The sequence below is a fragment of the Protomyctophum bolini genome (assembly GCF_963924005.1).
Source record: "Protomyctophum bolini genome assembly, chromosome: 8".
NCBI classification, from domain to species: domain Eukaryota; kingdom Metazoa; phylum Chordata; class Actinopteri; order Myctophiformes; family Myctophidae; genus Protomyctophum; species Protomyctophum bolini.
Window position 1 is genome coordinate 18,044,498 of NC_137869.1, and position 27,152 is coordinate 18,071,649.

A 27,152-nucleotide genomic window follows, 5' to 3' on the forward strand; every position below is an offset into this window, starting at 1 on the left:
GTGCAGGTGCGGCCCATGCACCCCACCTCTGTGCACGGTGTGGACGACATGATCCGACTGGGCGACCTCAACGAGGCCGGTCTGCTCAGGAACCTCCTCGTGCGACACAAAGAGGGCATCATCTACGTACGTTCCTCTCTCTCTCGTCTTCATTTCATGTTTTCCTGCCTTGATGAGAGCCAGGGCTGCAACTGTTAATCTGTCCAACTAATCGATGATTATTACAAAAATTATAATCGACAATCAATTTTAATTCAAATAATTGATGGACTTACTATACTTTTATTTCTTTCAAAATTTGAAAGAAATAAAAGTATAGTAAGTCCATCAATTATTTTTATATTTGAAATTCAAATATAAAAATATAAAGATAGCAGAAGTATTACATAATCAGACTAATCGATTTTGCCAATGATAAAAAAGTTGATTATTCGATCAATTGAAAAAGTTATCAATATAATAATCGCTACGAAAATAACCTATCTACTATATTTTCCTCCCCTCCACATAACATCAATTGGGCCACCATGACACAACATTTTTTTGTGTCATCCTTTTAGCCAATGTGTGCAATTATGTTTGTACTATGTTTTGGTGTCAATCAACCAACCAACCAAGCCCTATTCGACGAACCGCCTAGTTGTTTTTATGGTGTCTGTAACTTAACTGTTCGTCTATCTCTTTCGTTTCTCTCAATTGGCTCCCTTGTCTTTGGACTTTACCCTGCAGTTTATCACAGTGCTGTTTGTCTCCATAGAGACGAATGGGCCTCTGTTGAAAGAGAGAGTCCTGCTGTTCCTCCACTGCCACGTCAAAAAGCACGCCAGTGTGTTATGAATCAGGCCATTTTGACAGGAAAACGCTGGGGGGAAAGTCTCATTGGGTGCACATATTCTGTTCATTGTTAGGGCAGATATTCACTGTATTGTTACTTACTAACCCCTTATGGGAATATTGTAATCTGATGTGTGTAGTGTACTAGTGTAGTGCGCTATAGCGAATGCATGATGGACTGGGGGTCATCATGGGGAGGGTGCTTGTTTTGATTCTGTGCTCATAATGTAATTACTTGTTTATTTATGACTTGTCGGCATACAGACAGACACACGCTTGTCAGCAGTGCCGTTTGTTGTGACAGATCAACAACACCCCTCTCTGTGTCCAGACCTACACAGGCTCCATTCTGGTGGCGGTCAACCCTTACCAGCTGCTGCCAATCTACACTGCGGAGCAGGTGCACCTGTACACGGACCGCCGGCTGGGCGAGCTGCCGCCGCATGTGTTCTCCATCGCCGACAGCTGCTTCTTTAACATGCGCCGAACCAAGAGGGACCAGTGCTGTGTCATCAGGTCCTGCTCTTGTCTACTACAGTAGGATGTTTAGATAGTGCTGCAAAACAACTGCAGTGCCATGAATGTTCAATGTCTTTCTTCATGCTAAGAGAAATGAGTTTTGGACGGTTGCATTCAAATCAAGCTCACAGCTGCGAGCTTGCCTTGTACAGCTGCTATTTTGAACCTTTTTTTTAAAGTGAAAAATGTTGAATATATTTGAATTACTCCTGATTTATAAGGCATTTGTAGAATCCGCCTCTGGCCTAAATGGGTTATGGTACCATATTAGACTATAATGTATTTATGGGGTTCACAAAAATGTGCACCGCTATTATGACATGGTTGGCGGTAGAGGGATATTGAGTTATTTAATATACTGTGACCTGATTTCCGTGTAAACAATGCGTTTCCTTCCCAGTGGAGAGTCGGGAGCAGGAAAGACTGAAAGCACCAAGCTGATGCTGCAGTTCCTGGCCGCTGTGAGCGGACAACGCTCCTGGATAGAGCAGCAGATTCTGGAAGCAAACCCCATCTTAGAGGGTACATACACTCAACTCAACACCACTGTGAAGCACATACACTAGTCTAGAGCACTGGTTGTAATCAAATAAGATTATTTTTCTGGGTCACAGCCTGAAAAGGTTGAGAACCACTGCTCTGGAGGAAGATGATGTGCATGATGCAGTTTCGTGGTTGCTAAAGCATAAGTTATACTTCAACGACAATAACTAATTTTCAATTGTTTTATCATAAAATGCCCTTGTTGAAAAATATTTGCCCTTTTCTTGCAGCCTTTGGCAATGCCAAAACTATCCGCAACGATAACTCCAGTCGCTTTGGGAAGTACATTGACATCAACTTCACGAAGGGCGGGGCCATTGACGGCGCCCAAATTGAGCAGTACCTGCTGGAGAAGTCCCGCGTTTGTCGCCAGGTAGAAAAATGGACGTGCAGTGCAATTTATATACCCTGGAATATTATTAATATGCTTCACATTAAGCTTGCGTAGGATGAGTGATATGGAGATATTTAATATTGTGCATGTGCAGGCACCAGAGGAAAGAAACTACCACATATTTTACTGCATGCTGATGGGCATGTCAGCTGAGCAGAAAAAGATTCTTTCTCTGGGGAACGCAGCTCAATACAACTATCTCACCATGGTACTGAAACACTTTAACAAAGGAATTGAACACAAAGCCATATCCTAACTGATAGATTAGAAATTTATGCACGAGCGAAATTGTGAAATAAAGTCAATTGCTTGTGCAGGGTAACTGCACCAGCTGTGAGGGGCGTGATGACATAAAGGAATACGCCCACTTCCGCTCGGCGCTTAAGATCCTGATGTTTACAGAGAATGATTCCTGGGAGATCTCCAGACTGCTCGCTGCTATCCTTCACCTGGGCAACGTGGATTTTGAGGGTCAGGAGAATGCTATTTGTACTTTCGGATACATGAATATGTGCTCCAAACCAAGGGTGGCAGGGCATTTCTCTTCCCACCCTCTGGAATGCACTACCCAACCATATCAGAGATATCCCTCTCTTTCTTCAACTTCCTTTACTTTGAGTACTTAGAAAACTGCATTTCATGGATATTAGTGTAATGTATAATAGTGGGTTTCAAACATTTTCATGCCAAGGACCCCCAAATTGATGTATTTGGACCCCCGTCTGCAAAGATTTTGTGCCAACTAACCCCATAAAGGAAGATTTGGGTTGTTAAATTATTTCTAAATTATTCAACATTTTCCAAATGTTATATACCGTAGCCAAAATATCAAATGGGATTAAAGTGTTTAAACTGTTCCTCATTTTGCTGGGGCCCCCCAAGCACCCCCGGTCTTCAGAGCCACTAGTCTATAATAGTTTCTATTTTTACCATAGTTCTTGACTTATTTTTTTTATGCACAATTCCAGGCACCATTGTAAATAACTTGGAGGGCTGTGGCATTCTCACATCAACCCATTTCAACATGGCCAGCCAACTTTTGGAGGTATTGTTCAACATAAGAGTTCTTGCTATTATTATCCCAGAGTTTAGATGAGAAGGCAAGGCATAATCTAATTGGTCTGCTTTACTCAGGTGGATCCCAAGGAGTTGGAGAAGAATCTGATCCAGCGTTCCTTCTTGACCACCAGAGAGAGTGTGACCAAAGCTCTGACGTCTGCTCAGGCCCTGGGTGGCAGGGATGCCTTTGTCAAAGTAACAGTGATGCTTGATCTTACCAAGTCGTGTAAATGTATAAGAGTCATTTCCATCCTATCAATTGATCTAAACTTAAAAGCGATCACTCAATCTTAAAAAACAATACATTAATACATTAAGCCAAACATTTGCAATTAAATGCAGTGATATTAGGAATCAAGTTCTGAAATAACTTGAAAAACATACAGTATAGCTGTATTGTAGAGTGCCATATTTATTACATATTTCTGTATGGAAAAATATCATCTGTGGGTAAATTAACAGCTACTGTTTCTCCTATATGCAATACACCTTGTCTGACATTTGAGGTATTTTACAAGAAAAGTTAGAAATTAACTTTTTTTATAATCTTATATCGTATCTTAATTTTATAATCTTTTTATTGGGTTTTTTGTGGCTTTCGCCTTTATTTTATATTTTTTATAGAGGGACAGACAGTAGGCTGACAGGAAATGGGGGAGAGAGATGGGATGGGGGAGTGACATACAATAAAGGCCGTGTGGATCGGGAATCGAGCCCACGGCACACTGCCAGACTCGGGCTACCGGCCAAGGTGCCTGGACCGCTGAGCCACGGCCCAGGCCTAATTAATATTTTTTGACGTTCTTCAGGCCATCTATGGAAGGCTTTTCATCTGGGTGGTGGAGAAGATCAATGCTGCGGTCTTCAAACCCCTACCTGAAGACTCCAAAGAGGTCCGACATTCAATAGGCCTGCTGGACATCTTTGGCTTTGAGAACTTTGACAAGAACAGGTCTGAACGGTTCACCAAATGTTATATTTCAGCTGTTACCCACTCTTCAGATCATCAATTCTGAGTAGGGGTGTTAATAGAGCTATCGACCTGTCTGAAGTGAGTGGTGCAACAGCATCCCCTGTTGGTACCCTAAACATAGGGACATACATAGGGAGGGACATTTCTGTTCCTTGTGAGTGGTTGCACCACTCACAAATCTATCATCTATCATCCCTATTATGGACATGTGATGTCATATAGGCAAAAAGCTTCATAAATGTTAAAATATCCAATCTACAAGCTCACAAGGTGTCATGAAGAGCTTGTAGTTCAGCTAATTTCCATTAAAATTAGTATATTAAAAATAAAGCTTAAAGGTTTTATGACATTCATTTTCATTTATTTTTTTTATTTTTTTTTGTTTTAGGTTTTATGACCTCCATTACACCCAAAAAACCTGAACTTTGAACATTCAGTGGATTTTCTGTGGTCTGAAGTTTTCTTTCGGGTTTGGAAGCCTTTTGAGCTACAATAAAAACAGGCAAAACAGTGAAAACAGTGACATCTGCTGGCAAATCCCATTGACAAATATGGGATTTGCAGGATCACAAACAGCAGGAAAATCAGAGCACCTGTTTGAACCAGAAAACCCCAGATCACAGAAAATCTACTGAATGTTAAAAGTTCAGGTTTTTTGAGTGCAATTGAGATTAGAAAACCTAAAAAAAATAAGAACAATTCCAAAACCTTTTTTTTAATGTCACAATCCCTTTAAAGTGGTTAATTGATTCGTTAAAAACGTACTTCTCGTTTAATCAAAAAAGGTAATCAATAGAATAATGATAATAAAATGTATTCATATTCATAGTAATGCCCTTAGTTGTACGTTTACTGCAATCTTTTACCATTCTTTCCTCTTTTGATTTGTCTGTGACTGTGTTGGGCTGTTTTGCAGCTTTGAGCAGCTGTGCATCAACTACGCCAACGAGCAGTTGCAGCAGTTTTTTGTGCGCCATGTTTTCAAGCTGGAGCAAGAGGAGTACGCCCGCGAAAACATCGTGTGGAAACGCATCGACTACAATGACAACCAACACACGCTGGACATGCTGGCCAACAAGCCTCTCAACATGCTGGCCCTGATCGATGAGGAGAGCAACTTCCCAAAGGTTACCAACCTCTCTTGGATGTTTCAAAGCAGAGAATCCACCTTAAAAATCACAACCGTGTGAAGTGAGGGGCGCTAATTGCGAACGCAGTGAGCACTTACTACCAGTAAGACGCGCAAACGTGGGAAGCGAACGCAGCTGAGACCCTGCAGATCATGTCTGTCTGTCTGTGTGTCTGTCCCGCTGTTACTGTATATGTGGACCTGGCCCCTTTTGTGCCCATATATGGAGCTGAGTGGACCTGGCCCCTTTTGTGCCCATATATGGAGCTGAGTGATTGCTGATGCAACACACTCCATATTTGGATAGCGGGACAGACAGACACACAGACACACACTCACACACACAGACAGACATGATCTGCTAGGTCTCATTGCGAACGCAGTGAGCACTTACTACGAGTAAGACGCGCGAACGCGGGAAGCGAACGCACTCGGCTCCATATATGGGCACAAAAGGGGCCAGGTCCACAACAAACAAATCACTGGCCCCTTTTGTGCCCATATATGGAGCTGAGTGGACCTGGCCCCTTTTGTGCCCATATATGGAGCTGAGTGGACCTGGCCCCTTTTGTGCCCATATATGGAGCTGAGTGATTGCTGATGCAACACACTCCATATTTGGATAGCGGGACAGACGGACACACACACAGACAGACAGACAGACAGACATGATCTGCTAGGTCTCATTGCGAACGCAGTGAGCACTTACTATGAGACCTAGCAGATCATGTCTGTGTGTGTGTGTGTGTGTGTGTGTGTGTGTGTGTCTGTGTCTGTGTGTCTGTCTGTCCCGCTATCCAAATATGGAGTGTGTTGCATCAGCAATCACTCAGCTCCTATTATGGGCACAAAAGGGGCCAGGTCCACTCAGCTCCATATATGGGCACAAAAGGGGCCAGGTCCACATATACAGTAACAGCGGGACAGACACACAGACAGACAGACAGACATGATCTGCAGGGTCTCAGCTGCGTTCGCTTCCCGCGTTTGCGCGTCTTACTGGTAGTAAGTGCTCACTGCATTCGCAATGAGACCTAGCAGATCATGTCTGTCTGTGTGTCTGTCTGTCTGTCTGTCTGTGTGTGTGTGTCCCCTTTGTGCCCATATACTGATCTACGTCCAAATATGGAGTGTGTTGCATCAATACGTCACCATGACTCAGCCATAACCATATAAGGAGTCCCCAAAGCAGCTATACGTCCAAAACCCAAATATGTACGAGCTGCGTTCGCTTCCCGCGTTTGCGCGTCTTACTGGTATATTAGAGTCTAACTCATGTTGATTAGGTGATGTAAAACAAACGTTGCCAACACAAACATTAAACGCCATTAACAATAAAGAGACAATATGATGTAATGAGGCACATTTTGACGTAACTTTTCCCTTCATTGTCAATGGCTGGCTTTCCCAAACGCATATGGGGACTGTAAGACTTGTGCTGCACAATTGCACATGCTCAGATGCCCTCTGGGCCACACAGAAGCCTGTGGACATAGACATTTCGTGTGTGTGTGTGTGTGTGTGTGTAGGGTACAGACGTCACCATGGTGCACAAGATGAACCAGGTCCATGGGAAAGGCGACGTTTACATCCCCCCAAAAAACAACTATGAGACCCAGTTTGGAATTAATCACTTTGCTGGAGTGGTCTACTACGAATCAAAAGGTAGTTTGAAAGAAAAGACCCCGAAAGAGACAGAGCACACCACTATTGTTGAGGCTCACATGATGTCCTGGTTTGTCTGACCACCCATCCCCCCCTCCCCTTCTCGCTCTCTCTAAACTCCGCTTGTGGCCCAGGCTTCCTTGAGAAGAACCGTGACGCGCTCAGCTCTGACCTGATCCAGCTGGTGGAGACGTCCGACAACAAGCTGCTCAAACAGATCTTTCGTGACATGGTGTCCTCCAGCGTGGCGAAGAGCAGCTCCAATCCCAAGATGTTCATGACCACCCCAAAGAACTCCATGCGAGTCAGTGGACACTTTTCACTTTTTAGAAGCACTAAAATAATTAACTAATAATCAATCTATCCCTATATTTTATCCCTATTAGAGGCATTGTAAGCAGTAGCTTTTCCAACAGTGTGCCCACTGCCCAGTGATGGATTGTGTTGTGTTTCTGTTTGTAATTTAGCAAATGGTTGATGCTAAGAAGCGAGTGCCAACGCTGGCTGGCCAGTTCCGCCAGTCCCTGGACGCTCTGATGAAGACCCTGACGGCGTGCCAGCCTTACTTTGTCCGCTGCATCAAACCCAATGATTTCAAGAAGCCTATGGTAAGGATGGAGGCAATACCAAACTAAAACCACAGCCTCCCTTGTGTTCGACAAATTGGGTTCATGTGCAGTTGTCTTATATCACAAAATATGTAACACAATTTCTATATTTTGTTTTTGGTGTCAGCTGTTTGACAGGGAGCTGTGCTTGCGTCAGCTGCGTTACTCTGGGATGATGGAGACCATCAGGATACGGAAGGCCGGCTATCCCATCCGCTACACCTTCGATGAGTTCCTGGAACGATACCGGGTCCTGCTGAACACCTCCCTCTGCAATCCCAAAACAGTGAGTCAGGGCCAGGGGGCCCCATGCTTTAACACAGTGGTTCTCAATCTGTTCCGTCCGTGGCCACCCCAAATAATCATATTTCAACTCTGACAACTTGGAATTGTAGGAGCTGAGGAATTACATTTAGTATGCTCCACAGATAAATATTGTGAAAATAACCGATCTACAAGCTCACAAAGCCTTGCAGTAAGCTATTATCTTATATTATTTGACAATTTAGCAAATGTTTGACCAGTTTTTGTAGTATAGTTTGTTGATTACTGATTATTTTTTCTCTCTGTAAAAGGTCCTTGAATTGTCAGTTTAATGGCATCTGGGGACATTTAACATTCTCATCAACGTGCTTCCTTTAATCTCTCACCATGGCTTGCACAGTGACAGTCCTTTAATTCCAACAGGAGACGAATGAGCGATGCTGTGAAAGCATCTGTGAGAGCTTGCTCCTCGGGGAGGGCGACTGGAAAACCGGCAAGACCAAGATCTTTCTAAAGGTGCTGCCTGATGATTATGTGCACATTTGTCTTTTTGATGCTTATCTTTGTCAAAACATCATATGTGGAAAAGCTAATGTAATGCATGTGTTTGTCTTTCTAACTACTCTTAGGACTTCCATGACACCTTGCTGGAACTGGAACGAATGAAAGAACTGAACAAGAAAGCACTTGTGATACAGAGAGTCCTGAGAGGCTACAAGTTCAGGTATGAGACCACTTACTGTAAGCCCCATATACTGTACCTCCTTGACCCGAGTCCTACAGGGCTGAGGGCTCTCTACTTGGCCCCCCTCCTTTTATCCTCTACCACCAGATCACTTTGCCGAAAATAGCCGATCTACAAGCTGTGGATTGGCTGTTTTTGATGAAGGCCTATTATGAGTATGACATTCCCAGAATAGGTACGATAGGGCTCCTATGGTTAAAGCCATGTTGTACTTTGGTAGAAGCTTGGGTTTACAGCTACCTGGGAAAGGCGACGTTAATCGATTGTTAATCGTCTTTAGCTGTTAACCTTTATTTCTCTGTGGTTGAAAAAGATAGACGTAGTGATTCCATTCACTCTCATTTTATGGCGGAACAGGTCTCAACAGCCTCACTCACCTTACACTGATTGGTGATATGTTGGCAGAATACACTTACTTACACACTTACACATAAACGTTTGTGTAAAAGTGAATCGAGCACAGAGGCAATAGATGATCTACAATATTAAATGTAATATACAGGATAAACAATCAATATCATGCCCAAGCCAATGTTCAAGCCAACGTTCAACATGACACTAATATAATTTCCTTAAATCATATGACTTGATCATATGACCACTGAAGTCTACGTTTGATGCCCCTTGTAGGAGAATATTCCTGAAGAAAAAGGCAGCTGCCGTCGTTATTCAGAAATACTGGAGGGGCCACTGTGGCAGAAAGGTCTACAGAGTGGTGGGTCATCAATGTCCATTTAAATGCACACTCGTACGGTACTGCAAGTGTGACTTGTATTAAACATTGGCCCATCTATGAATCCATCATACAGGTCCAGCTGGGCTTTAATCGACTGCAAGCAACGGTCCGATCTCGCCAGCTCAAGTTCCAGTACGTCAAGGAACGGGAAGCCATCATGGTGCTGCAGACTCGCGCCAGAGCGTTTCTGGCTAGGAAGGAATGGATGCGCAAGAGACGTGCTGTCATCCTCCTGCAAGCACACACCAGAGGTGTTCTGGCCAGAAAAGCTGTCAAAAAGTTGAAAAGAGATGTAGGTTTCAGTTGTAATCCAGTATTAATTAACGTTTTCCAAGTTTGTTTTTCTTTTTCCTGGCCTGTTCATTCATAAACCTGATTGTCCAGGGGATTGTGAGGTGACACCCGTCCAGTGGTTAGAGCTTTTGACTGGATGTTAACTGGTTCCTTAGACAATGAGCAAGGCACCATATCCCAGACTTCTCTGCTGCTTTTTCTAACTAGTCCCATGTAGCCGTAATGTCTAAATTCAATGTAGGGGCAAAAACTGTGTGAAAACATTGCAGAACCAGTGGGCTTAGGTTTGTCAGAGGAGATTGTTGCAGATGTGCTAGCTAGCCCATACTTTGAATTCAGACATATTGGTACAGGTAGGAGGAGATTTCTCATAATCTGGCTATGCAAGACTACTTGCCTAATTCATTCAATAAGGCAGAAATCTGTATTATGTCTTTACATGGACTTTTGTATGCTACTATGTTTAGGTGTATCTCTCCGCTAAAGAGAAAAGAGAGGAGGAGTTGAAGATTTTGGAGCGACAGAGACACCTGCAGGAGGTGCTGAGGCAAAAGAAAGAGATGGAGGCCAACAGCCAGGCAGAGAGCATTACTGATCAGGAGATGGTGGACAGCATCTTTGGCTTCCTCCCCAGTATGGTTGGAGGGCAGGAGGGTCAGGCACCAACAGGATTTGAGGTGAGATACAGCAGCTTCAAGACCCACATGCCAGTAATACGGATGCTAGGGTTCATGTGGTTAATGTTTGATATTCCATGCCACCGTACCAGCATAACAACTTTGTCCATTTCAGGATTTGGAGGGCAGAAGGATGATTACTGAAGACGTGGACCTGGATGACCTCCCCATGGTGGATGACCTTCCAGAGGACGACTACGATGATCTGGACGAGTACACTTTCTCCAAATTTGCCTCCATGGAATTCCAGGGCGCTGCCAGCCCCAACCACATCCGTCAGAGGCTCAGACAGCCCCTCCTCTACCACGAGGATGAGGGAGATGTCCAGGTATGACTCCTTCAGTCATTTTTCCCAGCCACTTGGCAGGGTATGAGCTCTGTGTATAACTGTAGTCCTGGGTTTGCGGAAGGTGGCATACCTGCAGTTCAGTGTTCCATAGGCTATAGCTGAATTCCAATACCCCAAATCTCGGCCACTCGCTCACTCACTCACACTCACTCCAGCGTGGCGGTGTTACGGTGAAATTGGTGACCTGCTGAAACATGAGACAATCGTGTGTGTGTGTGTGTGTGTGTGTGTGTGTGTGTGGCACAGTGAAGGGTGATCACTGGCACACTGGCATAAGTGTGAGATTTTAAAATAACATTAAATTAAGCTCTCTCAAATGCATGGAAATCCTGCACATAATTCTACATTCATTTAAACTGAACTGTGACTGAGTCTGGCAGATAGGTGGGTTATTTCTAATGATCGTTACAATGTCCTGATGTGAAAGAAAATAGTCCAGAAATGATATATTTATGGACAATCAATCTGTTGGAATTGTTTTTATTTTTAAGTGGTCATAATTCAACATAAAAATCAAGAAAATAAAAACACGGCACTTCATGTGAAAAAGGTTGCAGACCCCTGGTGTACAGTATGCATTGTGTTTTCACCAGGCATCACTGACCCCCTGGTGTATGCATTGTGTTTTCACCAGGCATCACTGACCCCCTGGTGTATGCATTGTGTTTTCACCAGGCATCACTGACCCCCTGGTGTATGCATTGTGTTTTCACCAGGCATCACTGACCCCCTGGTGTATGCATTGTGTTTTCACCAGGCATCACTGACCCCCTGGTGTATGCATTGTGTTTTCACCAGGCATCACTGACAGTTTGGTGGATCATTCTGAGGTTCATGGGAGACCTTCCTGAGCCCAAGAAGCAGGTCCAGACGAGGGCTTCCTCCATGGCCGACCGCTTGCTCCCACAGGAGCTGGAGTCCAGAAAGGACAGGCGTTTCAGTCACATGGTTGGCCTGGACCAGGTGTGTGCACTTGTGGAAACACTAGTCTTATTCATAACAGTTATTCATCACAGTTATTCATCACAGTAATACTTCATTTTACTCTGAATGTGTTGGAAAAAGAAGGGACTCCCGCATACTGTCTTCAAATGCAGTGAAGTATTGTATCAGGGAACCAGCAACGTTTCGGCCTTCATAAGGCTATCTTTATGAACAGGAATGAGAAAGGCCATCTTTTGTAGGCTGTCTAACCTAAGGTGGACCTATCAAAGTGTGACATCACTCATTTAAGGTGACGGGTATTCTCATATGGATAAACAAGAATAAACAGTTTATTAACTACGAAAGTGATAAATGAACACTTTGGCTGTGTTTAATTGTGTTAAAAACACAACCAAATGGTTAAATCCGTACACTCCCAGAGTTTCACAGAATACAAATTCTGTTAAATCTGTGAAAACTATTTATTTCGTAGAGGGTGCTGAGGAATAAGAAAGACGCAAACGTTCCTGCAGTCTCCGGGAACAGGAAGCTTTCTGCCATGCCAGAGGAGGTGGTTCTGAACCGCAAGGCCAAACAGCCCACCTTGCAGAGCGTGAGTGAAGACAACGACATCATGAACAGAGATGGACCTACCCTGGATCGGCCCATGACGTCTCTCGAAAAACTCCACATCATTGTGAGCTACGCCATCGTCAGGCGAGACCTGAGGTAACAGTAAAACGATTATCAGTCATATAATCTGGAAACAACAATAATTTAAGAGCAGATTCCAAGAAAGAGGGTTGTGCAGTGTGAACTGCACAGCAATCTTACGACTATCTGACTATCGTGCAGTGTGTGTAGGGATATTAATGTCCCCCTGACTGCTCCCGATAAGCAGTTTGGTGCCGTGCAATGCGTGCATGGTTGCCCCTGCCATCCGTGTGTGTGAATGGTGCAATACACATTGGAAAAAGTGCTGTGGATAAAGGTGCTATATTAATTCCTCATTGACCATTTACCATTTCATCAACCTGATCTCTCCCTCTAGAGATGAGATTTACTGTCAGATCTGCAAGCAGCTGCAGGATAACAACTATCGAGGCAGCTACTACCGTGGTTGGATCCTCCTGTCGCTCTGTCTGGGTATCTTCCCTCCCACTGAGCGCTTCATAACGGTAAATAATGCCATGGCAGCCACGCTGAGCCATTGATTTGGGATAATTGACCTGTCAGTCTGATCATCACTGTTTGTCTGCTGACTTTGCAGTATCTCCAAAGCTTCCTGCGTTCGGGTCCTGTGGGCTACGGTCCCTACTGCTCTGAAAGGCTGCGGCGCACGGTGATGAATGGAGTGCGAGGGGAGCCTCCCAGCTGGTTAGAGCTACAGGTAAATGGGATTCACACACACAGGTGCTCCTGAAGTAGGGCTGTAACGATACATCCTACTATAAATGCGCCACGTCTCTGCGTGCGTACGTGTCTGCGTGTGTATACGGTTGTAATGCACGTAACTAGAGAACCGTTTGCCCCACCGACTTCATATTCGACACAAACGTTCCAAACTGAATCTTGTTGAATCTGTGTGAAACGTTTATTATTATGGATATAAATAAGTAAACAGAGTGATTCTCTCGCAAATGGACCTTGTATTTGAACACATGGACAAACCCGCAACAGAGAATACACATTTATCGATAGACAATAGACCAATTGGGTAGCGATTTTGAATGAAAAAGTACTTAGTATCGATACAATTTATTATTTGCATTACAAAACAATGTATACCGATTATTTGCATTGCAAAACGATACGACACGATACAAAGTCAAACGATACGTTGCTATTTACATCGATATACTTAGATTGTTTATATTGACAATGCAGATGCGTGTCGTTACACCCCTATCCTGGGTCACCATTGATATCTCTGAATGACATTCAACCACTTTAGGGCTGCTAAGTTTTATACTGTATATCAACTAATCAAATTGAAAACTACTATTTTTTTTAAATAATTGGAGTTAGACTGATTAACTACCTATTTTATACTTTGTCATATCGTAGTCGAAAATAGCCGATCTACAAGCTCACAATGCATTGCATCGTGACATGTTGTGAGCTTGTAACATGCTATTTTCAGTATTTATTTGTATCCATTATATTATCAAAATTGTTTCTTTTTTATATAATTGATTAAATAAATTTGTTTGATTAACAGCTGTTGCATTCCTTGTAGCAACCTTACCGTGTATATATTTAATGATGTTTCTTACTGATTCATGTTAGGCAACCAAGACCAAGAAACCCATGACTCTGTCTGTGACTCTAATGGATGGCCGCACGATCAGCTTGCCTACTGACTCTGCGTCCACCTCCAGAGAAATCTCCCAGGTTCTCTCTCAGAAGGTCAAACTCAAAGACAACTTTGGCTTTTCCCTTTACGTGGCATTGTATGAAAAGGTAAGCAACCGTAGCCATAGGCATGAATGAATAAAATAAAATCAATCAAATTGGCCTCACACCTCACAACAAAAAGGAATGGACAGGTGTCATACTTGAGCCCATTACATTTTCATGTCAAGGACCCCACATTGTTACTGTATGTACTTTGCCACGGATCCCCAAATGAAAATATTTTGTGTCAGGGATGGCCATAACTAAGAAGATTTGTATCTAAATTATTCAAAATTTGTCAAAAACTTCCAAGATGTTTGAAAAGTTCACAACCATTCATTTTTGAAACAAAATAGGGTTTAACGTGGTTAAACTGTTCCTCCTTTTGCTCGGGACACCCTGGATCAGCGTCAAGGACCCCCGGGGGTCCTCAGACCCCACATTGAGAACCACTGCAGTGGTGTAACCATTTTTCTCCCTGGTCTTCCTATGAAGGTGTGGGCTCTGGGCAGCGGTCGGGAGCATGTGATGGATGCCATCTCCCAGTGTGAGCAGGAGGTGAAGAGGAGAGGTGGGCAGGAGCAACACGCTCCCTGGCGTCTGTATTACCGCAAGGAGATCTTCACCCCCTGGCACGACTGCAAAGAGGACAGCATCAGCACAGACCTCATCTACAAGCAGATCATACGTGGGCTCAAGTTTGGAGAGTACCGGAGTGAAAAGGTGGGAGGGAGCGTGTGGGTTCAGGCCGTCACTATATGGCTAGTTTGTACATCTTGAGACATTTTATTCATTTCCAGTCAATGCAATTCACTGGAGGTGTCTGTCAACCTCTTTGAGGGTAACTGTGGAGGAAGTACTTTTAAAAGTAACAGTCGCAATACCAAAATATAAAAAATACCATTAGTAAAATACCTGTGTACCAATTTTTACATGAGTAAAAAACTACAAAAGTATTTGCATTCAAATATTATTATTATTTATTTATTTTTCTCCAAAAACCTAAGTAACTTGTGACTAGTTGTCAAATAATTGTAGTGTAGTAAAAAGTACAATATTTGAGTAGAAGTATAGTAAGTAAAAGCGCCTCACAAGTTGAGTGTACTTACTGTATGTACAGTACTTGAGTGAATGTACTTGGTCACTTCTCACTTTCCACCACTGCCTCTGTCACACAGGAGGACGATCTTATTGAGCTCGCTGCAAAACACTTGTACGTCCAACACGGTTCAGACGGCGGCCCAGAAAACGTGAAGGCGGTCGTTCAAGAGTGCATCAGCACCTCTCTGCTGGACGCCAAGTCTGAGGCCAAATGGCTGCAGATGGTCAGCACTGCACATGCTCAGGTCAGTTACATGGATGAACACACTTTAACCACCTGAACCCCAGTCCCTATTCTGGGCTAGTCATAATATATGAACTTTTATTGAGAAAAGGATATCCCCCTTGAGGTGTATCATCTCGTTTTCGAGGGGATCGAGCATAATAGGCAAACATCTGGCAAGAATTGGTGAACAGTCAGCCAAAATAGGCGAACATTAGCCCAAAATACCGGGTCTACAAGCTCACAATTGTGAGCATTGTGAGCATTGTGAACATTGTGAACTTATTTTTGGTAAACAGATTTGGCATAGAGGGATAAAATGAGGAGACCAAGTATAGACCCCTGTGGGACCCCAGTCAACCAATTATATGGTTTTAAGTGGGAACCTATCAAACTGTTCATTAATTCCCACAATGCTTTTTATGGGCAAGAACCGTAACTATTACATGAACCTGATTCATATTTTTCTGACGTCAAGGTAAAGGTATTCTGCTGTAAACAGAGAATTAGGACAATATAGTGACCACTGAGAGTAAAGTTAAAAACGTAAATAAAGGTTGTAGTTTTCGCATTCACAGATATGTACAGTGTAGTAACTGCAGTTATTATTTAGTCGCAAGCTCTCGTTAATACTTTTCATCCACAGACACACTTGATCGGAGCCAAAACTTACATGACATGTCAATGCAATGGAAACCCAATCTGGCTCATTGAACAACAACGATTCACAGTTGTATACCTGCCCACAACTACAACTAGGAAACTGACATGTCAGTGTCACATGAGTGTCTGTTGATTGATTAGATCAGATAAAGAGCTGAAGAAACAGTCACTACTTAGAACTAGACTTAGAATAGTATGCGGAAGTCAAATAGATGACATAATAAACAACAATCATGTGAATCCTCACTAAAGAGAAGCAGTCCCAAAGTCCAAAGGTTACTTCCTTTAGGCAGAATCATAGAATGCAGCTAATGGAGAAGAGTTACTTTTATATGGGATATTATTACATGTTTACTTCTCAGAAATCCTCCACACCAGTTACACCCCCACAGGGGGTCTATCCTCTACTTTCTTCCCCTCTACACCAAATCTCTTTGTTGAATATTGCAAATAATGCATTTGTGAGCTTATAGATCGAATATTTTAGCTGAATGTTTGCCAAGACATGCCTAGAATATGGATGCTAGGGTTCCTGTGGTTAATGACTCTGTAGGTCATACCAATACGTGGCCAGCATCTTCTAGAAAAGCAAAACTAAACTAATGTATTATTTCTTTGTGTTTGTTACCTCACACAAGGGTTCATATGTCAGTTCAAAGCAGAAGGCTTCGTCTGTGAAGGCAGAGGTTGTTGACTACACTCGTCAGAAGTGGCCCATGTTCTTCTCTCGGTTCTTTGAGGTTACAAAGCTTTCAGGTTAGTGTCATTAGAAATGATTAGATTATCTGGTAATTTTTCAAGATAACATTACATAACATCTACATCTTAAAAAGCAGTGTGAAAGCAGGTTATTTGAGGTTACAAAGCTTTCAGGTTAGTGTCATTAGAAATGATTAGATTATCTGGTAATTTTTCAAGATAACATTATAAATATTTGTATACTTTGTATAAAAGAATATACAAGACCTCTAACAATGTAGGTGACGGTTATCTACATCTTATAAAGCAGTGTGAACCGAGCTATTTTAATTTAATATAAATAAGTCAGCCGTGCCATAAAATGCAGTCAGAGTATCAATGCAGAGTAAAGTGCTGTTGTAAATTTGTGGCAGGGTTCCCATAAGCACTTCTATTAGGCCCAAGTCAAATTGCCTTAATGACTGTCAAATTATATGATGTATAACTAAGGTCATTAAACTATAGTCCTGTGTAATTCTGATTATTCATTAGTACATGACTTATCTACTAACAAAGGAAGAACAAAGTGTTGAAAGGCTCTTACTGTTATATGGGTGTTCATTCCGGGTTAAATACAATTTAATACTGGAGCCACTGAGATAATAAAATATTTTAATATAGAAAGCAATGCTGAAACTTCTGTAATTTGTGTACACCCTCTGAATACTATAACCAGTATATATACGCTATACAGCCTTTGTATTTGTTCAAATTTGTCCCTGACCCTGATGGCATGCTAACCAACCATCCAATTTCAGCACCACCTTTCCAACAGCAATAATACACACCGTTTGGTCTTTATATTTCATCATTGTCCGAAAAGTAATGACAAGTGATGATACAGCTTGCATGCCTCTTACATACACCCACACTACGGTCCCTTCAGAGACAATAATTCATCAAAGCTTCCCCACCCCTCAGGCCTAATGTTCAGCTGACACATTCAGTCCAGAGTATAAAGATAGAGCGCCTCAGCCGTGGGTGGATGACTGGGCCTTTATGAGGCATTTATGTTGCAATCAGGTTTCCCCTCTGGGCTGCCTTAAAGGATACATACAGGAAGGGAACTCTTATATTAACAGGAATACATCTCCCGTTTCCCCCATGAGTCATGGCTTATTGGGTCTGGTTTACTCCACGGATATTTATTTAACAGGTCCTACTCTCCCCCAAAACAAATTCATTGCGGCCATTAACTGGACTGGCATCACGTTCCTGGACGAGAGAGAGAGGAGACTGCTGGAGCTCTCCTACCCAGAAGTCACTGGGGTCAACACCATGAGGTACGGGAAAACGTTGAAAACGTTGCTACTGCATGTGAGGATATTGTAGCATATTATACCTGATTATATACTGGTAATAGTACATCTATACGTGACACCGTCGTGCGGCACGTTTTGTGATGAAGCACTAATATAACAGGGTTAATAATATCTCTGCTCACCGGCCAGGGAGAAAGCCTTTGCCCAGAGTGTCTCCCTCCTGACTCTGAAAGGTGACTTCATCCTTGGCGGGGCCATGGCCGAGGGCCTGGCCGAGTTGGTGCACATGTTCCTGTGCGGGCTGAGAGAGCGCTCCCAGTACGCTGTGGCCTTAAAGGAAATCAGCAGACAAGGTCAGACCACCGGAGAAGCACCGAAGGGGATTGGGGATTTATAATGTATTTATACCGGGAGGACAGATACTTTAATTAATATGATACATGTTTTTGCTCTCACATGGCTTACACAGCTGAATCCATTATCTTTGTATGTTTTGTTAGAGCCGCGCTGGCTGCTCTCTGAGATTCATTGGTCGTCTTGTTTTTCTGTCTCTGCAGACGACCCCACGTTCCTGCGCTGCAAGAAAGCAGATCTCATCATCCTCATCAAAGATGATGAATATTCCCCCGAACGAGGCTGGATAAAGGGCAAAAACGACCGCACAGGGAAGATAGGTGCCATACCCAGCGAGGCCATTTTAGTCCTGCCCACCCTCAGCAAACCCACCAAGGAAGTCATGGTACGTACAGAGAGGTTTCTACGGCGTAACTTAGCTATTTGTAGAAGAATAACTGAGTGAGTGAATGGGAAAAAGCAGAAGCAAGATAACCACTTGATATCCTGGGCACGTTTTAATACGCAAACCTTCCGCGAAAATATGTGAGAATTTGGCGAACATTACCCAAAAATAGCCGATCTACAAGCTCACAATACGTTGCACGTTGTGAGCTTGTAGATCCTCTCTTATTGGTGAAGAGATTTCATGCGGAGGGAACAAAGGTAGCGGTCAAGGATAGACCGCTGAGAGACCCAAGTCAATGAATGAAGTATATATTATGTAAGTGGTTAAATATGGTATGTGCCTCTCTGTTTCAGTGCCTGATCAACCTGTCTCCTGACCAGAGGAAGAACATCATACATACCTCCCAGACGGGCACCATGGAGAGAGTGGCCCCCGTTACGTTAAAAGAGTTCTCACTCGAGAACTTCAGGTACCTAGATAGATTACCTCTGTTTTGCCAAATGGAAATGCTGGAGTATCATTCATATCAAATTTGTCATTTTGCCAAATTATTACAGCTCCCACATGAAATGTGAGCCCTAGTCATTTCTGTCCGTCTGTCCAGTGTCCATGTGTAGGAGGAGGGACCCCACACTGTCACTTGCTGGTTCAAGTTTTTATTTAGATGAATAACAAACGTTCCTTCCTCAGGCTTGTCTGTCTGTCTGTCCACAAATTAATGTTACATTTTTAAAGCACTGGGGCGACCTGATAGCCGAGTGGTTAGCATACCACATGTGCTCGAATGCCTGACATGGCTGACAAGCGAGACCCGGGTTTGCTGCATGTCATTTTATAACTTTTTTAAATCCCACGATTTTGTAACCCATTTTTCACCCCTGTGTCAATCATCTAATGTGATCCTGGGCTCTACACACCCTCCACCAAACTAGTCCCCATATATGGGGGACAAGGGGAGAGCAACGGACTTGAACTCATGCTTCCTTCATGCCTGAGTGTCCAAGTTGCTCCTTTACACCTGACAGGGGGGAGTTTCCCTGGTTGGACGTAGCGCGTGGAAGGAACACGTTATTCCAACCAGTTCCTTTCCCCTCCATCAGGCGCCCCGGCTGACCAGGGGGAGGCTTTATACAGTTTATAATGAAGTCATCGAGGCTATAGTGTATGGATGTCTCTGTGTCTTGTGGTCTGACCCAACAACAGGCAGCCCACTAAGGATGTGAATAGACGGGTGATTTCCAAGAACGCAGCTCCTGAGAGGCTGTGGCTTCACTCCAGAGAGCCGCTCCGACAGCCACTGCTCAAGAGACTACAGACCAACTCGGATCTAACTCACAAAGCCTGTCTGGCCTTCACTGATATCCTCTGCATATGAACATTTTACTAAAGCATCAACATAGTACTGTAGGGAAACAGAGATGGTGCAGCAACAGACTGGGATGCGCAGGTAAGAAGGCTCAAGCAGGAGTTGGTTGTAGCCAGGTCAGGAGATAGAACATAGGTTTAAGAAACAGTGGCTAAAAGGATAACCCAAACAAGGCCGCAGGGCTGGTTTCCGTTAAGGTCCTGTGTATTCAATTAATCGAGTGAGGAGTCATTTAGAGACGAACGATAATCATATAATATATGAGTAGAAATAAGAAAGAAAGATGTTGAGGGGGGGGGGGGGGGGTCATTTCTGGTGATAAACTTATACAGGCATATGGATTTGGAATTGAACATGGCAATCTGTCAGGTCTGTTATATGTACAGTAGTCCTATTATATTATTTAATATAAAATGGAATAATTTACTTAGTAGACATACAGTACAATTAAAGTGTGTGAATGTATAATACACTTTTTTAATGGTACTGTATGTCTGCTACGTAAATTATTTCATTTATTTATTTCTCATATTTAATAATCATATGTTTTAAATTATTGTGCAATGCTTACAAAGTCAGAATAGTTGTTCTTCCGTGACTGCTGTGTACCAATGCTGAAGTATATGGGAGATTACCCCACCAAGCAGCTGCAGAGCTATCTGGAACTCACAGACCAGATCTTTGGGCCCGCCACTCAGGATAAAATGCTCAGAGACGAGATCTACTGCCAGATCATTAAGCAGATGAGCAACAATAACAACCGGTAAGTCGCTGGCACTGTGATACACTCACTGTCAATAGTAGTTCACTCAATAACAACCGGTACGCTGCTGGCACTATGTGATACACTCACTGTCAATAGTAGTTCACTCAATCGGTACGCTGGCCCTATGTGATACACTCACTGTCAATAACAACCGGTACGCTGGCCCTATGTGATACACTCACTGTCAATAACAACCGGTACGCTGGCCCTATGTGATACACTCACTGTCAATAGTATAGTTCACTCAAAATATTCCTATTATCTTCGGTCATTGTTACATGGAGTAAATGTAACATGATTGTAATATGATTGGACCTCTTGTATGTTGAGGAAGTGGTCTTGGGTTGGAAAATCACTGTGTGGAGGAAAAAGTATTTGGCACTCACTGTTTCCAGGCCATGTCACTCACAACTCAAAGACAAGTTAAACACACTTTGCTCTAATTGAAAAGTGATCTTAACTTTAACTGTCTTTTCTCAATTCAGAGAGTTCAGCTAATGTGTAATATAATTATTCTAGAGGATACTACAATAATTAACTTATGGTAACTGGTATTATTCGTAAACTGGTATTATCCGAACACCAATATAATGTGAAATCATGTATTTTTATGTAATGGAAATTATGTAGTTACATGTACCATGTAAGCTACTGTATTTTGCCGGCCGATTGGCTGGCTTGGACATGGACTTTGTAATTTACTAACACTGGATTTAGTAGCAGACTGTAGTGCACATTGGAAAGACACATGGGCTCACCGGTCCACCCCCCCCCCCCTTCAATTATTTATGTTTACTGTAGTGTAGAGACAGTTGTACAAAAGGTTGAGAGGAACAACAGGGGAGCAAGTTATAACAGAGGCACGGGAGGACACACACACACACACACACACACACACACACACACACACACACACACACACACACACACACACACACACACACACTATTCATTCAGTATGAAGACTCCATCTATATACTACTCCAGCTCATTAACATACACATTAATCACACACATGTTGAATATATGTTCGTCCCTCCACAGATTCAGCATGGAACTGGGCTGGCAGCTGTTGTGGCTGTGTTGTGGACTCTTCCCGCCAAGCCAGTCGCTTCTCAAGCACACTCAGCGCTTCCTGGAGTCACGCCGCAGAGAGCCCCTGGCCTCCGACTGCCTGCAGCGGCTGCAAGGCTCGCTGAGGTATACAAAGCAACAGAGTCCTATTGTGTCACCAAGCTCTGCTGCATACACAGCCATTACTTTCAGAGCGGTGCATCATGTGAGAGGGTGTCTCCACAACATCAGTGGGTGGGTCGACGCCTGCGCCCTGCAGGGATGTCAGTGCACTCTTGCCCTCATGGCGAGTAGCCAGTCTCGCCAAAGCACCACGGCTGTCAAGTTTTGCGCAAAAAGTAATTTTGAGAAATTCAGGTGCATACAGGCGCTATTGGAAAAATACAAAATTGAATGATGCCTGATTAACATGTTAATGTGACAAATGTAGGATTGAAAGACTAGGGATCTAATTATGCACATTATGCATTTGTTTTGCGTTTGTAGTTTACTGTTGTCTTTTGTTTGTTTTTCTTTGTTATTGTTTATGTAATAAGGATAGGCATTAATAATCTATAAGCTTCTGCCGATACCTTTTCGATCACGTTAATTCTATGATGTATCTAAAACTGTGGCGTCTCGGGTTAGGATGGAGCCCAGGAAACTGCCGCCACACCAGGTGGAGGTGGACGCCATCAAACAGAACAGCACCCAGATCTTCCACAAAGTCTACTTCCCCAACGAGACAGATGAGGTACAGTCACGAGGTCATGAAATCACTGTATATATAAAGACAAATGACCCCCTTTCACACTTCTGACAGCGTGCTCCTTCTATCTAAACTCTTACAGGTGGTGTAAGTGATAAAAATACATTAATAAACATTTTTGTTCAATAGTTAAAGCTCTTTATTTGGGTAGTAATCACATAGTATAGTGTTTATTCAGTAACAGGTTTTGTTTTAAATTGGAATACCAATTTAATCCAATCAGGAGATATAACCCCACGATGATAATTTATCAACTTCAATTTTCCAGTTCCAATTTTGTCTGCTCTTTGTTTGTTTTCACTTCCAGTTGTACTCATTTATCCCATATCCTGTATGCGTTCTCTCTCCTGAGTTTACTAAAAAGCTAGGGAGATCCCTGTTACATGAACAAACAAGTCTGTATCCCATTAACGGTTTCGAGTTTTAACAACATTTCTTGTTTTGATGGTTTTTATGGTATCGTGTCCCACCTCAGGTCTTCGAGGTGACCACCAGCACCAGGATCAGAGATCTCATCCAGACCATCAGCAGGAAACTCAATCTGATTTCAGCGGACGGCTACAGCATCTTTGTCAAAACAGACAAGGTCACCCGGCCGTTAACCGTCAGCATCTTGTGATTCAAGACGTTCATAGCCCTGGAGCTAGATCGTAATGTTAATGCCAATGGTTGTAAACAGTTTTCCCATTGTGCCCTTTGTAGGTTCTGAGTCTGAATGATCCAGACTACTTCTTTGATAGTCTGAGGCAGATCACTGACTGGTCCCAGAGAGCCAAGAGGGGTAAAGATGGTGAGATTAGAATTATCTAACTGGGGTGCCATTGTTACTCAGCATGGCTCTTTGCGCTGACCTTTAACAAACGTCTTTGTGCATACTGTATATTTGTGTGCGCGTGTGTGCGTGTGCGTGTGCGTGTGTGTGTGTGTGTGTGTGTCCACAGGGGTGGCAGTAAGCACGACTTCTTACCAAGTACACTTCATGAGGAAGCTATGGTTGAATGTTTTCCCTGGAAGAGATCTGGAGGCTGATCTAATCTTCCATTACCCTCAGGTACACTCAGTCACATTAATCAGGGCGCCCAGTGATTTGCAGCTTCAGGGCCTATTTCAAGTTTTCTCCACACCATTTTTGAAGTAGCTAGAAGTAGCTAGATGTAGCCAAAACACCCCCGAGGGGATCGACAACAACGGGAAGTATGATTACTTCTAACGCGACAAGTGACGGGATTGCGATGTAGACTGCTGCGCTCCGTTATGATATGATTAAAGACGTAACTTTTGATTAATCTCCGTCCTGGGCACGCAGCGGGATTATTTGATAGGACGGATACCTCCAGTTTTCGAAAACTAGTGTTCTCAACAGGCCAGAAAATGAAGACCCGGCAATATCTGGGTCCTCATCAAACCCTGTACACTCGAGACACTGCCCCCGCTGCCACCCTCAGATCTCCATATGGAGATGACCTGTTCTGACATTCCATATGTTGATCTGACCTTATCACATGTACACTCAAGACATGCTCCATATAGGGCCAGACCAGTGCACGTGACCGAGGTCGCTTCTCGCCCTCAGGCGTCTTACTGGTGTATATATAATGCACAGTACACAGCGGCTGCTATATATATATATATATATATATATATATATATATATATATATACACATGTATATAATCTCAGGTACTATGGGTACATGCATTTGTGGAAAAGAGACCCTTTGGTTGTATGGCTGTACAGCCTGTAATTAAGATAAGTAAGACAAGCTTCTAAATGATCTGAAACCCTTTACTTGTACTTTTTGTGGTAATAGCACTCAAACTTTCTTCTTTCCTACCTTGATCGCCTTAACCCCACCCCCTTTCTTCCCTTCCTGTATTTCTTGGGAAAAATGACACGATAGGTACTATGCACAAAATGAATTTCACCCACTTTTGTACTGTCACTGCAGTGATGATTCTGAATGCATGATCCAAACTTAAACAAATAGCCATAACAACAAAAATTATTGATTCACTGAGTTCTAACAGGACTAACGGATGATATTTGAACCTTATGTTGTGTATTTTTGTGCTGTAATGTTTAAATTGGTAATATTTATGAACAGTAAACATATATTTAGATTGATTTTGATGTTGATCATTTCACATTGTATGTTAATGTAACCCTCATTGATAGCCTTTAATTCAGTGGTTCTCAAAGTGGGGTCCAGGGACCTTCAGGGTTCCTCGAGGGGGTACCAAATGGACCCTTATACAGGTCTGTAACTCTGAGAGTTATGAATCCTTGCTCTAAGTTATTTCTTCATCTCACACTGTGTTCACCAGGAACTGCCCAAGTACCTAAACGGCTATCACATGTGCTCCAAGGAGGACATGGTCAAACTGGGAGCCTTGCTCTTTAGGATCAGGTTCAACAATGACAAGAACCAGCTTGTCATGATTCCCAAGATACTGAAGGAGCTGGTCCCCAGCGACCAGCTGAAGGCCATGTCTGAGAACGAGTGGAAGAAGGTAAAGACGTCTATGACCCCATCAGACATGATGGGGTCTATATCTTGCGCCACCCCTCCCTTATCCCTAAACTTATCTGCCATTTTTTACGATTTAAAAAAACCATTTAAAATATTTTGCCAATATTAAATCAAATCAAAGGGCGCTGTAAACTGCTTTGCTTTGTAGACAGTGCGACACATCCTCCGTTTTGCCATCGATCGGAGGCAAACTCTATAAGCCAATTGTATACCCAGTTGCGCGATGCATTGGCAGTTTGTAGGACTGCTATTTTCTACGCGTGGCAGCATTGTGTGACTAAGTATGAATCGGGGTTAAGGCTTGTTTTGTCCGCCTGATGAATTTTAAATTCAGCAGGATCCCTTGATTTGCATATATGAACAACAACAGCAACTTTCCTTTCTTTGTTTTATGGCTCAAATCAATGACTGCACTGTAATAGGCTACTGGTCAAAGTTCACTCAAAGTAATAAAAATTCTCTTTATGAGATGAGAACATTATACATTACCTCAAAAGCGGATGTTGAATACTAATGTTTCCGATTTCTATATTTATTTCCAGAATATCATTTGTGTGACCTCATTTCTATATATTAATTTCCAGAACATCGTTGCCGCTTATAACAAACAGCCTGACATGACGGTTGAGGAAACCATGGTCACATTTTTGAAGGTGGTTTGTCGGTGGCCAACGTTTGGCTGCGCATTCTTCCAAGTGAAGGTAAGGCTTGATTTATATTTAGTTGTGCACCGGTGTCTTGTACCATAAATAGCAGATCTACAAGCTCAATACGCATCACAGCATGACACGTTGCGAACTCGTAGATCTGCTATTCCCAGTGCAAGACACAATGTGTATTATTATTATATTAATAAGGCACAAAGACTAAGATGAGTGCATCAGTCTCTTTATACCTCTCTCTCATATACTGTATAAACCTTTATGGCGAATTATTTTCTTCCTCAGCAAACTTCAGATCCTAAGTTCCCCGACATTGTACGAATCTCTATTGGCAAGCAAGGATTTACAGTCATCCACCCTAAGACCAAGGTAAGAGCTTCCCATATTCTATTTAATATCTTACTGGATATGTTTTCATTATGAGTATACAGAAATGATGCATGGCTCCTAAGCATCAGGGGTGAAGCAGGGGTCAAATTCCTAACTAATGAAGAATGGCATTTGATTCATGACTAATTGGGAGAATTTATTTTATATATCTATTAAAAAGTGAAGGATTTATGCACAGCTTATTTTTCTCCTGCAGGAGGTGTTGGCCACTCACCCCTTCAACCGCATTGCTAACTGGTGCAGTGGCAGCACATACTTCCATATGACGGTGGGCAATTTAGTCCAAGGGAACAAATTCCTCTGCGAAACGTCACTGGTAAGCAATTGTCATTTTATACTGAATCTGTCAAGCAGGGTTTGAATTTAGTTTTGTTCTGTACATTTATGTTAATTTATCTTCTTAATTTCCCCGTCTCTTCATTTTAAAAGGGCTATAAGATGGATGACCTCATAACATCCTATGTCAACATGTTCCTCAAGGAGAGGAAATCTGGGGCCCAGCGCGCCAACATTTGAATCTCAGATTAAACAGTGTAATCACTGTCAGGCACCCTTCTGCTTTTGTAGCCTTGCGAGCGTGCCTCCAACCTCGCATCACCCCCGAATGGAGGTCTGCAGAAACAGCGAGCAACTCACTGCTGCACAGATACGTACATAACCATTTTGCATGGTATTATTTTTAATTTATACTTAAATTTGATAAATTCTCAAAAAGATGTGGCCCGGACTTAAAACAAAAACAGGTTAATATTCTTTGGAAAATGGAGATTTATACAT

At 42.8% G+C, this 27,152-nt stretch overlaps 1 protein-coding gene across 1 annotated transcript; it reads left to right on the forward strand.

Moving 5' to 3' along the window:
• Positions 1 to 26,979, forward strand: myo7ba (myosin VIIBa). The gene is made up of 44 exons (XM_080771054.1): positions 1 to 126; positions 1,166 to 1,350; positions 1,754 to 1,875; positions 2,127 to 2,269; positions 2,385 to 2,498; positions 2,608 to 2,761; positions 3,259 to 3,335; positions 3,425 to 3,544; positions 4,159 to 4,301; positions 5,239 to 5,449; positions 6,981 to 7,116; positions 7,251 to 7,420; positions 7,584 to 7,724; positions 7,852 to 8,010; positions 8,412 to 8,504; positions 8,618 to 8,712; positions 9,364 to 9,448; positions 9,543 to 9,761; positions 10,231 to 10,440; positions 10,556 to 10,768; positions 11,588 to 11,665; positions 12,324 to 12,442; positions 12,765 to 12,891; positions 12,984 to 13,103; positions 14,003 to 14,176; positions 14,606 to 14,833; positions 15,289 to 15,456; positions 16,736 to 16,853; positions 17,992 to 18,130; positions 18,287 to 18,450; positions 18,655 to 18,836; positions 19,193 to 19,308; positions 20,043 to 20,208; positions 20,826 to 20,968; positions 22,016 to 22,171; positions 22,673 to 22,778; positions 23,269 to 23,379; positions 23,496 to 23,583; positions 23,735 to 23,844; positions 25,118 to 25,303; positions 25,908 to 26,024; positions 26,271 to 26,354; positions 26,572 to 26,691; positions 26,805 to 26,979. The coding sequence occupies exons 1-44, from the start codon at positions 16 to 18 to the stop codon at positions 26,889 to 26,891; spliced, it is 6,108 nt and encodes a 2,035-aa protein (XP_080627180.1). The 5' UTR covers positions 1 to 15; the 3' UTR covers positions 26,892 to 26,979.
• The last annotated feature ends 173 nt before the right edge of the window (positions 26,980 to 27,152 follow it).

Coding starts and splice junctions, on each gene's coding strand:
- myo7ba (XM_080771054.1), top strand. CDS start 16: ATGCACCCCACCTCTGTGCACGGTGTGGACGACATGATCCGACTGGGC. Junction 8,713..9,363: donor CTGAGAGGCTACAAGTTCAG/GTATGAGACCAC, acceptor TGCCCCTTGTAG/GAGAATATTCCTGAAGAAAA. Junction 18,451..18,654: donor AAAGGAAATCAGCAGACAAG/GTCAGACCACCG, acceptor CTGTCTCTGCAG/ACGACCCCACGTTCCTGCGC.